The sequence below is a fragment of the Plutella xylostella genome, chromosome 25 (assembly GCF_932276165.1).
Source record: "Plutella xylostella chromosome 25, ilPluXylo3.1, whole genome shotgun sequence".
NCBI classification, from domain to species: domain Eukaryota; kingdom Metazoa; phylum Arthropoda; class Insecta; order Lepidoptera; family Plutellidae; genus Plutella; species Plutella xylostella.
The window spans coordinates 23,144-44,096 of record NC_064005.1 but is presented as its reverse complement, the minus strand read 5'-3'; the positions used below and the strand labels follow the sequence as shown (position 1 = coordinate 44,096).

The 20,953-nt window shown below is 44.0% G+C and overlaps 1 protein-coding gene across 1 annotated transcript; it reads left to right on the top strand.

The window, feature by feature from the left end:
* Window positions 1-5,371: 5,371 nt before the first annotated feature.
* On the top strand, window positions 5,372-20,505 carry LOC119691059 (protein serrate). Its single transcript, XM_038107537.2, has 9 exons — window positions 5,372-5,578; window positions 14,599-14,922; window positions 15,037-15,343; window positions 15,649-15,709; window positions 15,876-16,701; window positions 17,318-17,537; window positions 17,883-18,359; window positions 18,545-19,119; window positions 19,645-20,505. The coding sequence occupies exons 1-9, from the start codon at window positions 5,504-5,506 to the stop codon at window positions 20,221-20,223; spliced, it is 3,444 nt and encodes a 1,147-aa protein (XP_037963465.2). The 5' UTR covers window positions 5,372-5,503; the 3' UTR covers window positions 20,224-20,505.
* The last annotated feature ends 448 nt before the right edge of the window (window positions 20,506-20,953 follow it).

Sequence of the window (20,953 nt, the reverse complement as noted above, 5' to 3'; positions counted from 1 at the left end):
CACGACGTTACCGTGTATAATTCGGTAGTTATATCCGATGGCTCGTAAACTGAGAGGCTGACTCACTGAAAGTATTATTTGAAATCACACGCAGTTAATCGATAAGTCGATATCGACCGACCGATCTATCCGACGACGCGGGGCCGCGCGGGTGTTGGGAAACAAATATATTGAACAGACAACTCGAGGAAATCTGATGTCGATCGCGATCCGCTATCGAGCGTTCTAAATAAGTACAGTCGTGTCTACAACAAAGGACGTTCGATGCAACGGAGGCGTTTCGTCACTGCCGTGTGTCGGGCGTGTGTCGGATGTGTGTCGAAGCTCACATTAGCTAATGCTGCTATCTCCGCTGCGTGGGCGCCAGCATTGGGTGGACAAGCACCGGAGCAGCAGGAGCACGGAAATATAGATAATTAGATAGAATATAATGAATAATTATATATAATATACGGCCAATGACATCATGGCTGCAAAATCTACGCCAGTGGTTCCAGCTGAGTACTGGAGAATTGTTCCGTGCGGCGGCCTCCAAGACGGAAATCAGCAGGATGATTGCCAACCTTCGATAGGAGACGGCACCAGAAGAAGAAGATAATTAATAGGTAAGTACACAAACAAAAACAGAAGTTACCTAGTGCTTACATCGATTTTTTCGACACTACCCTATTATATTATATACCTACAAACTAATTTACATCAAATTGTACTTACTATACTAATGATAGATATCGAAACATCTTCAAATGAGAATCTATTGAAACAAAAATCTGTAGAATTGGGAATAGGAATCTGTGAATGTGTGATGGGCCGCCGTCGCCGCCGCCGCGCCGCGGTCGCTCGCGTGGTTCGCCTATCAAGTGGCTCGCAGTGACCGCTCGTCACCGGCACAACGAGGCCACACTCTCTCAGCCGCATTACACTACTCATCGATCACATCACATTTTAAATAATGGAACATGTTTGGAATGATAAAGTCAGTAATCACGAAAACGCTTTTAAGATCCCACAGATAGCCCTAAAGTTCTATGCGATTTAAATCTCTATGCAAATGAGAAAGCTCAAAAAAACTTCAGCTGCTTTATGCACGTTATGTTCTTGGGCTCACCATAAAAATTACGATGATTTTTTGAGAGCCTCTCATAAAATTTTATAGATATTGAAAGTGTGTGGTGCGGTGCGCGGCTGTGGGGTGCAGTTTTTGTCCCCGAGGAGCGCCCGACCGCAGCGCGGCGGCGGCGGCGGCGGCGGCGCGGGGGGCGCTGTGGGAACCTTCAAGTTATGTACTTATATTTATATAGGTACCGCATATTATATATTGTATCTATTGGTTTTTCGAATTATAATCAAGCAAAAAATCACATTAATAGAAAGATCAGTTTAGAGCACAAGGTCTGCTGCTCATGTTGCGGTCAGTCCCCCGCGTGGCCCCCGCCGGGGCCGCCGTGCCGCCTGCGGCCACACTTTAAGCTTCATCCGTACATTTACCAACTAAACGTTTATGGAAATTTGGGGTTTAGTTTTTTCTTACATCAGCTTCTTGAGAAGCAAGCATCGGTATAATTTGCTGGTTGATTCAATTAAGTACCTCACATCACAACTGATTGTGAAATTTATTAAGTATATAATCAGTTTTTATACGCATGGATGGACTGAGAATAATTAGTGTATGAATTACCTGATACGGTAGTTGTATATGTATACGCATAAAATAATGTAAATGCAAGAAGACACCACTATTTATTTATGTCCCCCATGACACACGTCTATTGCTCGTGAGTTATGAATAGTGAAGCGGCGGCTGCTATTGTGAGCAGCAATGTATCGCTCGATGATACCCATTCAGGCGAGCTTCAATAAATTACACAATTCATAAATGATATCTGCGCAACACCGCCGCGCCGCATTGTGAGTACAGAGATACGTCGCACCGCCGCGGCCCTCTGAGCTCCTGGTACCCATCACACTACTACTAGACAAACCCTTGCAACTGATGTGTGTGGCATAATGACAGCAAAGTGGACTACGACTGAGGCATGATTGAGTGAACTCTAGTGGGCACTCTACATATGCAGTTCTAGACCATTATCAAAAATTACCGTTTAGAATCTAATTATCTCGAAGTTTTCTGTCCGTAAATAAGAATTACAATGACAATTTGTTTATGGATGATCCTTATTGAATTACAAGAATATTATACTTAAATAATTAAAAGTTATTGAGGATTCCTTTAAAAAGCTATACTAACTACAAATTTATGTTTATGGATACAATGACGTGACGGATCGTAAGACCATTGACGAGACTTTGACGAGACACGATTCCAGAGTCGTGAGCATAAGTTTCGATCCTCCGTTAACGTTGCGTATCGTCAACTGTCACTGTCAAAATGTAAGGCAAAGTTAGTTCCAAAAGTGACATTTGTTTTTTCCATATGTTAGGTGGAATTTCACCAAACGCTAAACGTATTTAGTAGCCTGTCATACGTCTGTCAGTTAGTACAAAATGTATTTAAAATTTGATTTAATTACGTTTAGAGTTTGGTAAAAGTGACTCTTCGTGTAGATTCGAAAATAGTATCGAATCATATGCTCGCTGCACCGGTCTCGCTGGTTGGCTAGCGGGCCGGCTAGCGGCGGCGGCGGCGGCGGCGGGCGGGGCGCAGCGATGGACGCGGCGGGAGTTGGTATTCCGCCGCCGTGCCACCGCGCATGCGTGAGGACGCAGCTCTTTGTCTCAATGAAATTATATTGTTTTTATTTTTAAACTTACAACCGTCAGATTGTATGAGAATGGGAAGCTTATTCATGCGGTATTCTTGAACTTACAGAATACTAAAGCGATAAGTACTAAGAAATACATACATAAACTGATATTTAATGATGGGGCTATTATGGGGAGACTCCTTACGTAATTAGGCTGGTTGTCGATCCCAAGTTTATCTCAGGTCGTGAATGGGCCAAAAAACATAGTCATTAAGTACCTATTCATTTGTGCCTTCAATGGTTAAAACATCGGTGAAGAAAATTCCGAACAATTCAAGCTATGTATACTTCTGCGTGTAGCTTACATAGCTACATAAAGAGATCACATGAACTTATCTTTTCCAATACTAAATAGCGAAGAAGCTAAGAATGCAGATGTGCACGAAGTAGTGCATAATAACAGATGCAGTGCATCGCCCGCCGAGCGCCGCGCCCGGGGCTGTGGGTCAGCAAGTGCAGCGGGGGCGGGGTGCGGGGGCCGCGGGTGTGCGGGGGCCGCGGGGGGTGGGCCAGGTGGGCCACGGTGGCGGCCGGCGTGGCTGAGGAGGAACAAGCAAACAAACACAAAATTTTAGCAAGTTTGGAAGGCCTAAGGGTCAATGACCAGAATATAGAGTTTTTTAAATCCTGTTTTTAATTCCTAATGGACATGATTATGTACAATTGTACATACATCAAATTAAAATATACATCACGTAGCCACATATCTATTAATTTTGGATAAACTTGTAAGTTGTTTCCACCTGTGATGGTGTTTTACCTTTCATTCAGTTTAATTTCCAATCCCGGAGTTAAGAGTCGGCCCACGAACCAGTCGGCCATAACAAGCGCAGCACCACCGTACAATCAGGGATTCATTAAATAATAAAATGTTTGAGTCTCGGAACCTGTTCCCCGCGGCAAGCGGCGGGGGGAGGGAGGGGGGAGTGCGAGGGACACGCGAATACTATCTGTAGCAGGTTCACCGCGGCACAACAAATAATCCTTCCCGAGTTACTAATCAAGTTTACTTTATGTTATACGTCTAGCGCACCCGGGTAGTCAAATCACCTCACCCACTAACAAATAAACTGACAAGCTTATACAAAAAAATGCATTTTAAACATCTATATTTTCTGTGAACTGTGTACAATAATTATAGCAGCATGACTAATTGACTATATACTGAAAGTGCATTGCAACGTTTTAGATACTGTATTTTATGATTTATCTTTTCTGTGGTTATATCACAGTGAGAACATAAAAGAGCTACACTCTACATGATAAAATACACCTTGCCAGTACTGCAGCTAGTCCTCCCTCCGGTTATGATATGAACACCGGTCCTGACACCACATTACTAGTAGAGATGACGTCCCGCGCCGAACAGTAACTACCTTATTCATGCCGTATGGTGTCACATCAAAGCTTCACTCATTTAGCAAAATATGAACACAATCGTTAACGTATTAAAGTTCAAATTGGCGTGGCATGGTGTGGTGGCCTCATGGGGCGACAATTTGTGAAGTTGTCTCGATGTGATATAGTTTACGAGCGCGACCATCCTCTCATCGGACTCATACAACGTGTATAAATACATAATGTATATGTATGTACAACATAATAATAAATTTAATTCGATCGAGAAAAGGTAGAGGTACACTAGGCTTGAACTTGACCAATCTATAGTCCTACTTTCGATACAACATGTAAAAAATATAATTATACATAAAATACAGACAAATTGTTAAGATTTTAAAAAAATAATCCTGTTTTATCAATCAGATGCTTATCAGAGTATATAATGTACACGTATAAAAAAATAGGGTTAAGTTCTGGAGCTCGCAATAAATTCCACACGGTATCTGCTCGCCGCTTGCTGTGTTCAACTTTATTCCTTTTACATTACTTTATCAGATTAATAATTTGTGTAATTACTTTCTAGATATAAAACCGATTACTTAGGTGTTCTTTGTAAATATTTTTACCAAAGGAAAAAATGAAGCAAATATATTATTTGCTTAAAATAAGTATCTTATGAAAAAGTGGAGAAGTACATCATATAACCACCAGATACCATAACAAGTACAGTAGTCTAAAAGTGTAATCACTTGCGAAAATGTAAGCGCGCTCCCGCGTTGATGTCTTTTGTATGAGCGAGCTGAGGCGACGCCGCACCAGCCTGCCGCCGCGGCGTATGATCACTGCTCCTACATTCTATGATCATGTCTTTACCAAGTAAATCATACTACTTATTATGTATTCACCAAACGTAAATGAACACAAAATCAAGTTAAAGATGTGTGCCGGCCAGCATTAAGATGATTTGCAAAAACTGAGCACTCAAAATTCAAAACACATTCGGTCCCGAATCTAATTAAGCGCATAATAATTAAAATATTCTCGATAAGCGTCCCGAATGGAAGCGATACATAACATTATAAAATCAACGTCAAATAAACCATTTAACGTCGGACAGGTGATCGAGATAATGTAATGCAGGTTTTTACAATCGGTGCAGCGGCGGCGGCGGCGGCGGCGGCGGGTGAACGCACCGCGCAGGATGAATCTGTGCACGGGGGGCGCGGGGCCGCGGGGGCCGGGGGCGGGGGCCGGGGCCGGGGAAGGCGGGCGCCGCCGGCAGTCGCGAGCCGAGCCCCGCGGGAGACAGATGTGTGTGCGCCCCCAGAGCGCCTGTGCAGTTGAGTGTGTTCGCGAGTGCAGTGAGTGCTCGCCGCGGCATGACGCGGCAGTGACGGATGCGGCGCGCGCCGGGACCGCGCGGGGCGCCGGGACCGCGGGCCGCCGCCCTGCTGCTGCCCCTGCTGCTGCAAGTACGTCCAGCGCCGCTACACATCGCCACTCCTCTATACACGGCTATGTCGTGGATGGCTTGCTAGTGGACTGGTAAAACGTATTCACCCGGTGCAGATACATCTACAGCTTACGATTTGCATATTCTGAGGAGCACAGTTGGTTGAATAGTCGATTTGACGTAAAGTAACCTGCATTATATATTATTAAGAAGTGGCTGACAATTATGTATTCAGTGTTTATAATCATTTAAAGAACAACACGTAAGTGATCAGTATAACCTGATAAACTTATTTTTAATTAAAATACTTACATAATTATATTTTTTGTTGGCAAAGTTTATTTTGTAGGTACTTTTGAGATTTTCTATTTCCACTAAACCTACCTGTTTTTTATTAGCGGTAGGTAATGTAATTTAAACACCTAGGTTAGTACAAGAAAGATATTACTTTTTTACCTAATGCTAATACCTTAAATGGATGCTTATAAGAGTCTAATTAGGCCTGAGTTATAATTATGAGTATTGTATGGTTCATATCACTTGTCTAGCAAGAAAGAAAATTTTGAATGGAATATATAAACCTAACTATTATTGTTATAGTAGTGTAGTATAAAATCACATACATAATTACAAAAGGTATATACCTATATTTTTCCATCAACGACATGACGACATCAACGTAAGCAGCAATATGTTTGCATGTTCAGCAAACTAATCAAATTATTAGTTTATTTTTATCAAAACATTATTGAAACATGTCTCTTGATATGAGTCATCAAATTAATGTCCATAAACTGACATTTTGCTCACGATTGTAATCCCCGAAGGGGTATTCAGTAGTCAGAGGTGACCCGCAAGCGAATCACCCCTTTTCGCTGTTTATTTTTGTACTCACGTGAAAGGTCGCCAGCCGTATTTCAATGTATACAATATAAAATACTTAGGGCAGGTACCTGCTCATCTAGAATTTATTCTATTCTATTCTCTGTGGGGGTGTAAGTACCTCCACCTGGCTCTCTCGAGTGGAACCTTTGTGCATGTCCCCAAGGTCTAAACTGCCTTCCTAAGCTTGGACCATTTCCCACCACGCTGGTCCACTGCGGGTTGGTGGGTTCACATATCTAGATGTGCTAGAATCTAGATGTGCAGGTTTCCTCACGATGTTATTCATCACCGTAAGAGCGATGGTATGCATTGTACCTACTTAACTTCCAAAGAACTCGTTGGTACCTACATGTCAGCAGATTCGAACCCGCATCTCTTGCGAGAAGCGGGTGCTCACTACTGCTTACCCGGCTGAGCTGCCACGGCTCATATCCACACAAATCTAAAATAATACAATAATTAATGACCAATAATTTGAACAAATAAATAAAGACTTCGTTCGAATAGTAGATTATATAGGTAGCAAACTGGGTTATCGAATATAAAATACACTCACGGGCAATGAAAAGGATCCACTGAGAAAAGCACCAAATTACTTCTAAACGGAAAAGGCTAGCTTAATGATGACTTCTGCAACATTGAAGTACATTTATCAGAGCATCAGGATATTACCAACTAAAAACGGAATTATTTTGTTCCAATTTTAAATGAAATCTTTGAAAAAATTGGGGTCGTTTAGTGTCGGCATTTTGTGAGTGGAACTTTTTCATTGCCCGGCAGTGTAATTTATTTTCAATTTATATTTTTCAGCAATTTTAATAATTTAATAATGGTTTATGTACCTATAAAAATATATATTTCAAAACTTTATAAATTCCAGAACTTTTTATATATAGTTTAATGTTATGTACATAGTGCTTATGTTATTCTCTGTTAATTAAATTAAAGTACAAAAGTCTCTACATTTACATTGATTGTATTTATATTGAGTGTCCCTTTAAGCTGTGTAAAAATCAATCCTCTATATAAACTTTAAATATAAACAGCACCGAAAAACGCCAATTTCGACGCTCTCATGTGAATGTTTCACCACCATTTCCACTTCCCACTATAACATAATATATAAAGTCGCATATCTTGACAAATATGTGATGAATAAAATGACTAGGTATTTTTCCGTACGAAACCATTCGAACTTGGCTATAACTATAATAAATAATATAGTATTGAACCTTAAAGGTATAGCACTCTTATTAATTCATTATATATGCACTCAAAAATATAGAATGTGTAATCTCAAAAACGTAGGTAATTAAGTATACCTATAAATTATTTGATATTTTGACGAAAATCGCAAAAAAGTATAAGCATTCTTATTTGTACGGCATTTTATTTTTGGCATTATTTGTAGAGAAAACAGACCCAAAAGCTCCAAAACCACTTTTCCGAAATGAACTAACAATTTATTAGAGGTAAGTTACTCTTAAATGAAAACAATTATTTTCATTTTATTCGGTTCATATAAATTATTGAACACTTACAAAGAAAACCTATATAAAAGTATCATAATGGATTGAAATAATATTATATGGTAAGTACAAAGTAAATACATCATCAAAGTTTTTAATTTAGGTTTATGGACTTCTTATATTCACTGTGCGCTAATGTGGATTGGACACACAAAGTACTAAGTGAGGTCGTAGTCGATATCCAGTGTTTTTTTTTTTTTTCATTTTATATATCTTTTTTGGAAGCTAAATGACTAAATGGGGGAGATTATATGTAGGTATATAATAAATAAACAACCCTTCTATTCAACCAACTTTAACCCACTACAGCGCAATCAGCAGCATCGGATGAATGACTACGTACACACACGAACTAAGAAACAGTTGCACTTAGAAAATTCCAACACTAAATAGCCCTAATTCTAAAACATATAATAGGAACATCATGTTTAAATTTTTTGTTGGTTCTGGTGTAATTAAGCTTTCTGGTTGCTAAAGTTAACTATTTTGTATTCAGAATACCCTTTGTCACAGTTTAATTCATACACAGATACTATAAATATGTATTCAATAAGCTTATATCTAAATTGGCTTTTTATTATCTTTTATTTATTGTATACTAGCTGTTCCCGTGAGCTTCGCTTCGCCTTAAAAAGTTTTCCCGTGGGAATTCCGGGATAAAAAGTAGCCTATGTTCTTTCTCAGGGTCTAGACCATATGTATACCAAATTTCATTCAAATCCGTTCAGTACGTTTGGCGTGAAAGAGTAACAGACAGACAGACAGACAAACAGACAGACATAGTTACTTTCGCATTTATAATATTAGTTAGGATTTTTTCTTTATTTTAAGGTTTAAACAACAGCTTAACATACATTAACAATATATGACATGAACTTTTCTAGAGATTAATCCAAAAAGCGTGTGTTAGGCACAAAAATATTACGTAGTTAACTGACGCAAATCTTTAGTCTATGTTGATAGAGCTTACATGGACTTAATTAGACACAAGATTTATAGAATTTTAAAGAATGTTTTAATTTTGCCAGTAATTTAATTTAATTTTATTTATTATTAACTTCCCAGAACTTCATCGAAATAAACTAGATTTTTTCGTAAGTTACCATATATTTTTAACTTATTTTTTACCATCAAACTCAAAATGAAATAAAGTAAATCCTATCAATCCATGACCCCTCAACGATTTCTGTACAATTTAAGACTAGCGTTCCCGCGAGCTTCGTTTCCCCTTTAAAAGTTTTCCCGTGGGAATTCCGGGATAAAAAGTAGCCTATGTTCTTTCTCAGGGTCTAGATCTAGACCATATATTATGTATAGCAAATTTTATTCAAATTCGTTCAGTAGTTTTGGCGTGAAAGAGTAACAGACAGACAGACACCGTTACTTTCGCATTTATAATATTAGTTAGGATTGACCCCTCTTGCTAATTTTATTTGACTTTATACAATATGTAAAAATCTAGATTTTCAGAATTTCTAAGTATCCTTAGGTTCAATATAGAAGACTTTTGATCTATAATAATAATAAGCAATATCGATTTGTATTGTGAACAGTTTTTAAATCAAGAATGCTAAATCACTAAGGATATCATATTTTCATTTACGTAAATTCCAAATGTAATAATATATTGTATAGATAGAACCTGTAATATAGGGTATGAATTTCCATTTTGGACACATATTAACCGATTCTAATGAAATTAAGAACGTAAATATAGTTCTTACTCGTATAACAAAAAAATATGGTGGTGACCTTGAGCTGATCTGATGATGGAAACGGAAGAAGTCAAGGGAACTCCTCAATGGTTAAGGTGACCATACGTCCCGCTTTGGGCGGGACAGTCCCGCTTTCAAGCTGTGCGTCCCGCTGTCCCCCGCGAGGGCAAAAATGTCCCGCTTTCTTAAACAGACCAAACGATAATTTAAATTACCTACATTTTGTAACTTCATACCTACCATATTTCTTTTCTTTCTTTTAATCACTTGAGACAAATATTTATCTTCTTATCACTTACTCACATAGACATAGGGAGTAATATGAGTCCAAGTTCCACCGAGACTCCGCGAGTAACTTCGTTCAGTGACGATCATTGACTCGCTCTTGCTCTATCGTGTATATAAATTTATCTCGCTCACCTACCAATTCCTAACAAAGAAAAAATACATGTTTTCCAAAAAAGTTATCTGTTTAACTTTTATGAATGTGAAAATAAGATAAGATGCACTATTGATAAGAACGCAATATGTATTGCAATAACGATTTGTTAAATATCGATTTATAAAAATCGAATATATAATAATCACGAAGGTTTGTTATTACGATTGTTAAATACACGGACGTTAAAAAATACGATTTATACTTTAGTATACGAAAAATAAAATACAGATTTATTATAATGACGAAAATATGAAATCTGGTCCGAAAATAATATAATTCTTAATTTTGTCAAAAATAAAATTAACGTTTTAAAAACTTTAGAACCAAAACTTAAAGATAGGTGCGACGACGATCAAAGCGAGGAGGAGCGTGTTAGGTGCACATAGATATTATTATCGAAAAACTAAGCGGAGCGTTTCAAATATAGAGTAAAAATATTGTTAAATAGAAAACTATTTGTAGTATTTGTTGTTATGTTACACAAAAAAGCAAAACAATTGCTCGGATTTATACGGTGTTTAACGTTAAAAACCTTAGGACCTAAACCTAAAGATAGGTACGACGACGAGCAAAGCGAGGAGGAGCGTTTGGGTGCACATAGATGTCGAAAAAAAATATTAAATTTTTAACTAAGTTACATTCGGGGATTTGTGTTTTCGGAATATTAATACTTCGCGATTCGTTATTTAAACAATTCGATATAATAAAAAATCGTACATTAAAAACATCGAAATTATAACATTTGAAAAATTTACTTTGCTCATTTTAATAAATCTGTTGTTTGAAATTTCGTTTATCAACTTTTCGTAATTTTCGTTATTCGGAAACTAAAAATTTACAAGAACTATGAAATTCATAATATTCTTAAAAAAGTAATTCGGATTTATGTAGTGTACCCGTCTGGTATATTTATAAAAAAATAGTAAGTACTTAGGTATCCTAAAAAATATACCAACTTTAGAAGATTATTAGATAAATATAAAAAAATGATCATTCACCATTCATGCATCTCTTTCACATTTCACTCTTTCTTCGTAGGGATTGAACTTTCAATTGATGCACTGAGCAAACTGAGCGAAAAGATATGGAGATAAGAAAGAAAGATAATATTATATGTATCTTTGAGGGATATGAAATTCCGCAGGTGTCCCGCTTTGACATAAAAAATAAATGGTCACGTTATCAATGGTATATACTCGTATATAGCAACTACCTCGTGTTTAGGCTTGAATGATACGTATTGATCAGTAGGACTTTTTGGTTTCATTTGCATCTTACTTTTGATTAAAAATTATTGCAAATAAATATAAATAAACTAAAAACTATAAAATAAAATAATAATTTAAAAAAATTAAAAACCGACTTCAAAAAACCACTAAAATGTAAGAAATAATTTAAGGTTTACACAAATTATATGTGACAGTACAAATATACCTAAGCAGGAATTGTTCTTTTTTGAAGTTGGTGCCATATTTCTTCAGATTACTTTGTCACCGCACCAACATGAGGTTTACGATACAGGTGGAAAAACGAATGGGCCCTGAGTATCACTGTGTGTAAACGAAGTAACATTTACGAAGTAATTAGTGTCAAATTCAATACATTTTAATAATCACTGTCAAAACAACTTTGCGATAAGGGGCCTGGAGGGGAAGTACCTTCAATCCTGTAGAGCGCTTATTTTGCTAAGGGCTGATTTTTCAATGGTCAGATAAATGTTATTTGAGGAATATTTCTGATGCTGTCACATCTTTGTATTAGACAGTGACAGCGACAGTTTTATTCCTCAGATAACATTTATCTGACCATTGAAAAATCGGCCCTAAAAGTAATATCTGCAAGAGACATTTCATCCTGAATAATGATTCTATCAATTAGCGTGTTGATTGTTTGTTGAAGTTACGTGGGTGACTACACTGACTACGAGATATGGGGCTAAATAACGAACGCAGTAATCACTTGAGGCCAAACTATTTTCTAAATAATTACTACTCATAATTAAACAAATTACATTTCTCAAGTGTATAAGTTAACCGGGGGCGCATGGTTCGCTACTGGCCCTGTAGCACGGGGCTCTATTAAGACATGACAAAAGTTCGCCGTCGCGCTCTCTCTTGAGGCTGCGCGATGTGAGTGAGTGCGATGCAAAACTCTTGTCACGTCTTAAATGCGCCCCGTACTAGCCCTTCTGGAAGTTACCAAAAAGCTTAATTGCAATACGTGACTATAACTTGTGTTGCTTTACTTAAGTAGCTATAAAAAAATAGTTAATTTAGTATGTTCTAGTTCCTGACAAGGCAAGCAAGTTAATAAGTACTTGGGTTGCAGTTTGGTTTCTTTAAAAATAAAGGATTGTTTTCATAGACGACCGAATAGCGTAGTGGTTAGTGACCCTGACTACTGAGCCGAAGGTCCCGGGTTCGATTCCCGGCTGGGGCAGATATTTGTTTAAACACAGATATTAATTTTGTTCTTGGGTCTTGGATGTGCCCGTAAAATGTCAATATGCTCGCCCCCTATTACATTGGGACTAACATAACACTCTGGCGAAAAGTGGGTGCAGCAATGCACTTCTGCATACCCCGCAAGGGAGTACATTAGTACAAGGTGTGAGTGTTTGTATTTTTTTTATTGTTTTCATTCATCAAAATAAGCTATCCATAGGATTAAGATAATATGTAAGTACTTTCCCCCTTCTGGATTGCTACATCACTCTTGCAACAGCCGTGTTATTCCGAAGCACACGCACTATTTCTGTCAATTTTAATCTAAATCTATGTAAGCTATATAGAGACCAAGTTCTTTAGTTTCTCTTTTGTGAAAAAAGTAATAGACATGTATACTCAATTATATTTTATTTGATTTACAATTTCTTTTACGCCTTTTTTTGTAAAAATGAGTCTGTCTACATACGTTTTAATCCAGGTAGACAGCGTTCATTAGTTTTTCACGTGAAAAAGTAACAAACATACACTCATATCATGCAGGGCTACCGTGAGAGTTAGTCGGACTATTAATAGTATTAATACCTATATTGAGTTTGTTTCTTCTGTATTCGCATCATTTAAATTTTCATACTTTAAACGTACGTATTTGTTATCCATCCATATAGTTTTGAAACCGATAGAGTGTGTTAGTTACTAGAGTAGAGTGCGGGTGCCGGTGAGGGCAGCAGTGGGCGTGTGCGGGGGGCGGGGCGGGGCGGGGCGGGGAGTGGTCGGAGAGCGGTATCTAGACCACGTCTAGCGGCGGCGGCGGCGGCGGCGGCACGCCTCGCTGTGCCCACAGTCCCCACTGTGCAACTGTTACTGTTATGGGTTGTTACTTCAACGCTCGGCCCCCTGTTCTGTTTGCAAGCCGCTGCTTATCAAAAAACAAACAAATGCTGTTATATGAAAACAAAAAATCATTGTAAAATAAATTACACACACACACTTTAGTAAACTATGAAATAAACTTAATTGATTAATAAACATATTTAAGTATCTTATCATAAACCTGTTGACGACCGGATGGTGTACTAATAGTTAAATAAGGACCCTACTGCTTCGCCGAAGGTCTATTCCCCCACCAGGGCAGATATTTGTTTACAGACAGATATTACTTGTACCTGGGCCTTAGGTGTGTAATATTTGTTAAGTTTGATATCTCCAAGCCACCTGACAAGCGTGGAGATGATGGCAATTACAATCACGTGTTGGAGGAGGCTCAACTAAGTGATGATTTTGGGCTGTTCCCAATTATTTCAAAAGGATAGCAATAATAATATATAAGCCAATGGCTGTTCCTATATTTTATAGAGTTTTTTTCAAGCTTTTACCTGATACTTAAATAATTAGCTACTTACTCTCAGTAACGCTTTGGCAGGAAAAACGCTCCATAAAACGCGACGTTCTAAATGCAAATGGAGCTTTAACTTCTAACATTGAACAACACGTGATAATAAGCGTCTCTTATTTAAAGCGTTGGCTTGCTGACAGTAGGAGCTGAATGTAGGGATGCCCTTTTCTAGCTTGTATCGATCTTTTGGATCGTCATCGATGGCAACTCAGTGCCCGTCACCCGCCGCCGCCGGCACGACAGACGCTAGTCTGCATAATAGACCCTGAAACGTTATCGGCTCGAAAGTTATAATTTCCAAATTCTAATTCTAATTTAGGTACAAATTTATAAATAATGCCATTAGTGCTACTGACTAGATGTGTTTGGAGTTTAGACTCTACCACCTCTAGTATAGTGAAGGATATCATCTTTCTACTGATAAAATATAAACACGACAATATTTTTACTGTTAATTGTGCTTATCCTCATCACCGATCAACATTCTGTGCCACCGTAAGCTGTACCTGTTCCGTGTCATAAAAAACTAGCTACAGTTTTAATACGTTTTACCGTCCATTAGCACTTAAGTCTGATGCAATCTGATGTGTCTGCTAAGGCCCGCTCATTTTGTTTGTCTCTTCCGCAGTACACGTGGGCAGCGGGCGTGTTCGAGCTACAGATTCTAGAGTTTTCTAACTACCGGCTGCGGCTGGCGTCGGGCGCGTGCTGCGGCGGCGCGGGGGCCGGGGGCGCGGGGGTCGCGGGGGTCGCGGGGGGCGCGGGGGCGGCCTGCACGGCGCCGTGCCGCACGCGCTTCTCGCTGTGCCTGAAGGAGTACCAGGCGGCGGCGGGCGGCGGCGGCGCGGGCTGCTCGTTCGGCCGCGCCGCCTCGCCCGTGCTCGGCACCGACTCCTTCACGCTCGCCGAGCCGCTCTACACGCTCGCGCTGCCCTTCACCTTCCGCTGGACGGTAACTACCACTGCATAACGTATTTACCTCATACCTAATAAAGTTACAGCTGGCACACCACAGTAAAATGTAGCAATTTGACTACGTCTAAATTAACAATTGTTTATGTTGCAGAGGTCGTTCACCCTGATCCTGCAAGCGTACGACGACTTCGACTACAGCGACGGCGAGGAGAGCGGGCTGATCGAGGAGGCGTGGTGGTCCGGCATCGTGGAGCCGGGCGCGGCGTGGCACGCGCTGCGCCACGCCGGCGCCGCCTCGCTTGCCTACCGCGTGCGCGTGTCGTGCCAGCCCAACTACTACAACACCACCTGCACCAGTTTCTGCCGCCCGCGCGACGACCAGTTCGGCCACTACTCGTGCTCCGCGCGCGGCGACAAGCGCTGCCTGCCCGGCTGGCGCGGCGACAACTGCGACATACGTGAGTCACACACACAAACACACACACACCGCCACCACATCACGTCGGGGTCACCACTAACGGGGAGCGATAGCAAGGGATTCTAGGACCAAGCTGAGAGGGCCACTGCTCCACGGCTGTGACTGTTTGTACTTATTGCGGCTTTCTGCAATGCTTCAATACTGCAATGTACAACTTACATAATTATTTTACCTTTCGGTATCTCTTCGAAGGATCTATAACTAGGGGTAAAAGCTTAATGTTGCCACTACTCTATTACATTTTAAGATATACCTATATTTGAAGTTTGTTGTTATTTGTTACAGCTGTTTGCAAGGAAGGCTGCCATCCAACCCACGGACACTGCGATAAACCTGGTGATTGCGAGTAAGTGTATATTTAATTATCTATTGCGGTGGGCAAATAAGGAATAATCTCTCTAATATTTATGTATAACTCCCACTATAAACAGAGAAGCACACAAGTGACGACATCGTCTCTTCTCAACACCCTGTTCATATAATTATGTAATATGTGTTGTTGTGGTTGTTAGCTGCCGGCCGGGCTGGCGCGGCGAGCTGTGCGCGCAGTGCACGCCGTACCCCGGCTGCAAGCACGGCTACTGCAACGGCTCCTCGTGGGACTGCACGTGCGACACCAACTGGGGCGGCATCCTGTGCGACCAGGACCTCAACTACTGCGGGACGCACGAGCCGTGCCGCCACGGGGGCACCTGCGAGAACACGGCGCCCGACCAGTACCTGTGCACCTGCGCCGACGGGTTCAGCGGCACGGACTGCGAGCGCGTGGACAACCCGTGCGCGCCGGGCCCGTGCCGCCACGGCGCCTGCAGCGTGGCCGCCGCGCCGCCCGGCTACAGCTGCGCCTGCGAGCCGGGCTGGGCGGGCGCCGCCTGCGACCAGGACGAGGACGACTGCGCCTCGTCGCCCTGCGTGCACGGCGCGTGCCGCGACCTGCTGGCGGGCTACGAGTGCCGCTGCGCGCCGGGCTGGGCCGGGCCGGACTGCGCGCAGGACGTGGACGAGTGCGCGGGCGGCGCGGGCCCGTGCGTGAACGCGGCGGCGTGCAGCAACGCGCCGGGCGGCTACTCGTGCGCGTGCCTGGCGGGCTGGACGGGCCGCGACTGCGCGCACAACGTGGACGACTGCGCGTCCGCCCCGTGCCTGCACGGCGCCACGTGCATCGACCTGGTGGACGACTTCCACTGCGCGTGCGCGGCGGGCTACGCGGGCCGCACGTGCGCGCGCGACGTGGACGAGTGCGCGCCGCGTCCGTGCCGGCACGGCGGCGAGTGCGTGGACCTGCTGGACGACTACCGCTGCATCTGCCCCGTGGGCTTCGCCGGCAAGGACTGCGAGGTGAGCGACGTCCCAAGACCCCCCGAGACCGACTTCTCTCTCATCTATAAATCTTCCTATCATTTTCAGTTAAGCCTTAAGTTTCTTTGTTCTCCTACTTTTAACTAAACTAACATATTTTTTCCTTTATTTATCTCTCTCTGTCTCTATCGATCTATGCAGGTTGCGGACCATTAGCACTAACAAACTAACGTCTCTGCTTTTCTTAGCTGACTTCCTGCTATGGACGCTATTGTTTGGTGAGTGATTTTATTTTTATGTGAATGTATTTTTCTTTTTATGAAATAACTAGGTAGGTACTGTACCTATTATGATGAATTGTAACTCTCTCTTTACTCTGAAATAGTTACTACACCCCCAGACTTCAGCTTTAAGCCACGAGCTTATTATTTTAGTATTATATTATTTCATAATTAAGCCTAGTCTGCGGGGACACGCTGGATGCGGGACGCCTCCGATCGTACAAGGTGGGAAATATTAGACGAGGCCTATGTTCAGCATGGGACGAGATGATGATGACCCGATGGCTGAGATGATGATTTAGTGATGTAAAGATAGTTATGTAGTAATGTCGCTAGATGTTAATGTCTCGTGTGTGTGTGTGTGTGTGTGTCAGGACGACCGCGACCACTGCCTGGAGGCGCCGTGCGGCAACGGCGCGCCGTGCTACACCGCGCAGGGAGACTACTACTGCCACTGCGCGCCCGGCTGGAGCGGCAAGAACTGCACCGAGCCCGCCCCCGCCGCGCCCGCCCCCGCCCCCGCCGCGCCCGCCCTCGCGTCCGCCGCGCCCGCCGCCTGCCCGCCCGGCGCGCTCGGACCCGACTGTGTCATGGGTACGTCACTCTACTACACATACTCCGAGGAAATTGTGTTCCTGGAAATACGTCGCAAAGCGTTTTTATGAAACCACAGTATCTTGAGATACTGTGGTATGTGTGTGTAATATCAATTCATAATAAACATTTCCGATGTGTTCCGTCTGTACGTGTTTTTATCATAAGACTTGGCATCACACAACAGGCAAATATTCTGTATGATATTCGATAAAATCAACGACCAAAATTAAATGATAAGCTAAATGATCATCTTTCCATTATTGCCAACAAAATATACACCTAAAAGCCCTATAGCAGAATTCTTGCTTATTTCTAGACTGATAATATATTTTTCTATTTCAGGACTGAACGCATGTAACCCTAACCCTTGCCTGAACAACGGCACGTGTGTGGAGAGCGGCGGCGCGGCGCGCTGCGTGTGCGCGGCGGGGTGGGGCGGCGCGCGCTGCTCGGCGGGGGGCGCGGGGGGCGCGTGGTGCGCGGGCGCGTGCCTGCACGGGGGCGCGTGCGTGCGCGGCACGGAGGGCTGGCGGTGCGCGTGCGCGGGGGGGCGCGGGGGGGCGCGCTGCGAGCTGGCGGCGGACGGCTGCGCGTCCGGCCCGTGCCAGCACGGCGCGCGCTGCGTGGGCGGCGCGGGCTGGTGGGCGTGCGAGTGCGGCCCGGGCTGGGCGGGCGCGGCGTGCGACGTGGCGGTGCCGCCCCCCGCCCCCGCGCCCTGCGCCGCCTGCCCCCCCGCCGCCGCCTGCGTCAGCGCGGGGGACTCCTACCGCTGCCAGTGCCCGGCGCCCCCGGCGCGTGGCGCGAGGCGATGCCTGGAATGTGAGTTATATATATCGTAATACATATTTGTACTACTCAACTACTACATCAAAGATAAAGACACAGTAATTGTAGCATGAAACATGTTTGATTTTTGGCTAAAAAATAACAAATTAATAAAAAAAAGTAGAATAAGTGTACCAGTACTTTTTTTTATCGTTGACTATTCATTTTATTATTTCCAGTACTGGCTGGACTAGACGAGAAGAGTGATATGACGGAAGACACGTCCCTGAGTTACGACGCGGCGACGGACGAGTGGAGCGGGGGGGAGTGCGGCGCGGGGAACGGCTCCTGGTGGTGGGGCTGCAACGTGTGCTGGTGCGGGGGCGGGAGCGGAGGCGCGGGGGGGGGGGGCGCGCAGTGCACGCGGCTGTGGTGCGGGCTGGCGGACTGCCTGCGCGCGGGCGCCGCGTGCCGCGCGGACGAGGTGTGCGTGCCGGCCGCGCCCGCGCTGTGCCTGCGCGCGCCCTGCGCCGCGCCGGGCGAGTGCCGCCGCGTGGTGGCGCGCGCCGTGGCCGCCCCCGCGCTGCCCGCGCCCCCCGCGTGCTGGCCCGGCGCGCCCGCCCCGCCCCCGCCCGGCTGCGCGCGCGTGCTGCTGGAGCTGGCGCGCGAGCGGCTGGCGCGCGGCGCGCACGTGGAGCGCGCGTGCTGGTGGCTGCGGCGCGCGCTGGCGGCCGCGCTGGCGCCGCGCCTCACGCCGCTCGCGCTGCTGTGCGACCTCGCGCCCAACGACGACGACGCGCTCGACCTCGCTCTGGTACGCACACACTTCTAAAATTTATACAATGACAAAGACCCTTATAAAGAACATAGGCTACTTTTGATCCCAGAATTCCCACGGGAAAACTTTTTTAGGCGAAGCGAAGCTCCCGGGAACAGCTAGTATACCATAGAAAACTATTTTATACGTCCGGTTAGGCAAGAACATTGTGTATGAATTTCGACTGCATTGTTAACTTGTTCGTTGTTTAGGTATTCAATTGGATGAATACATACATAGAATAGAAAATAATGTTATGTAAGCAGCATTTAGTTTGTGCTCATTGCCGAGTCACTGTAATTATAATATAAAGAAAACTATAGATAAAATTACTAAATGTTGTTGTTGTACAACATAATTTGAATAGGACTTGGCTTCCATGAGAAATCATAACTTATGGAAAGACTGCATCAAGAGACTTGTAATTTTTTTACATTTTATGTTATTGGTGGGATTTCCCTTACCTAATTAGTGTATTAGTCTATGCTCTAGCAGCACTCATTCAATGTATTTTTGTTGCAGTGGGTCGGTGAAGAGGAAGGGCCGGCAGGCGCAGCGACGCTGGACGCGGCCCTGCGCGCGCTGGACGAGCTGCTGGCGCGCCGCCGCCTCGCGCCGCACGCGCTGCTGGGGGCCGCCCTGCGCCTGCGTACCGCCCCCGCGCCCCCCGCGCCGCCCCCCGCCGGCGCCGCGCCCGCGCTGGCCGCCGCGCTGGCCGCCGCCGCCGCGCTGCTGCTGGCCGGGCTGGCGCTGCTGCTGCTACAGCGCCGCCGCGCCGCCGCCGAGCGCGCGCGCCGCTGCGACGAGGAGAAGTCCAACAACCTGCAGAACGAGGAGAACCTGCGGCGCTACGCCAACCCGCTGCACGCGCCCGCGCCCGCGCCCCCCGCCGCCGCGCCGCACCCCCGCGCGCTCGCGCTCTACAAGGCGCACAACGCGGACGCGCGCAACAACACGCCGCCGCGCGCGCCCGACAAGGACTTCGCCAAGCGCGCGCTGCCGCCGCCCGACGCCCCCACCCCCGCGCCCGCCGCGCCCGCCCCCGCGCCCGCGCCGCGCCCGCCGCTGCAGCCGCCCGAGCGCCTCACCGTGCTGGTGTGAGGAGGATCTCACGTGTGATACTAATGTAAGCTAGAGTAGAGACCGTGTACTTACGGTGCGGCCCTCGGTCCGTCTCCAGTTAATTTATTGCACTCACCGTCTGTAGATGTAAGACTAGGTAGTTCGTTTGTAAATATTGTACCTAAAAGACTGTAAATAATGTTGATGATTTGAAATTGAGTGTAAGTATTTTATATATTTTCTATGAAGTTTCTAAAGAAATGTAAAAAAATGGTTGTACATTTTAAGAAAGAAATTGATGCAATAAATTGCTTCTAATTATTACTGTTTTTTTACTTTATCCTTAGCTTGGTAGAAGAGAAATTTTCAATTATTATAATTTTTAAAAATGACATTGATTAATGTAAGAATCATACAGAAAACAAAACGGTTTGTAACTACTCGTTTAAGCAAGCAAGAAAAGTCTAGTCAAGTCCGTTGACGCACGATTTGATCGTGTTGCGAGCGGCGTTGTTGCTTAGCCGTCTTGATTGTTGAAATAATTAAGTCATTCAGGACGGAAGTTCAACTAATTGTGAGTTAACTTATAATGAAAAACTATTTAAATTTAAATAAATAGACCCTGAACATAATTTACTAAATGAACATAATTTAAATGAACATAATTTACTAAATGAAAGGCGCTATTGCTCGTAATTTATGGTAGGTACTCCTTGATCGGTAGGTAAGGGCCGCAAATCAGTTTGACCCGAGTTGTCTCTTTGTTCAA

Coding starts and splice junctions, on each gene's coding strand:
- LOC119691059 (XM_038107537.2), top strand. CDS start 5,504: ATGCGGCGCGCGCCGGGACCGCGCGGGGCGCCGGGACCGCGGGCCGCC. Junction 15,710..15,875: donor GATAAACCTGGTGATTGCGA/GTAAGTGTATAT, acceptor TGTGGTTGTTAG/CTGCCGGCCGGGCTGGCGCG. Junction 17,538..17,882: donor CGGACCCGACTGTGTCATGG/GTACGTCACTCT, acceptor TTTCTATTTCAG/GACTGAACGCATGTAACCCT.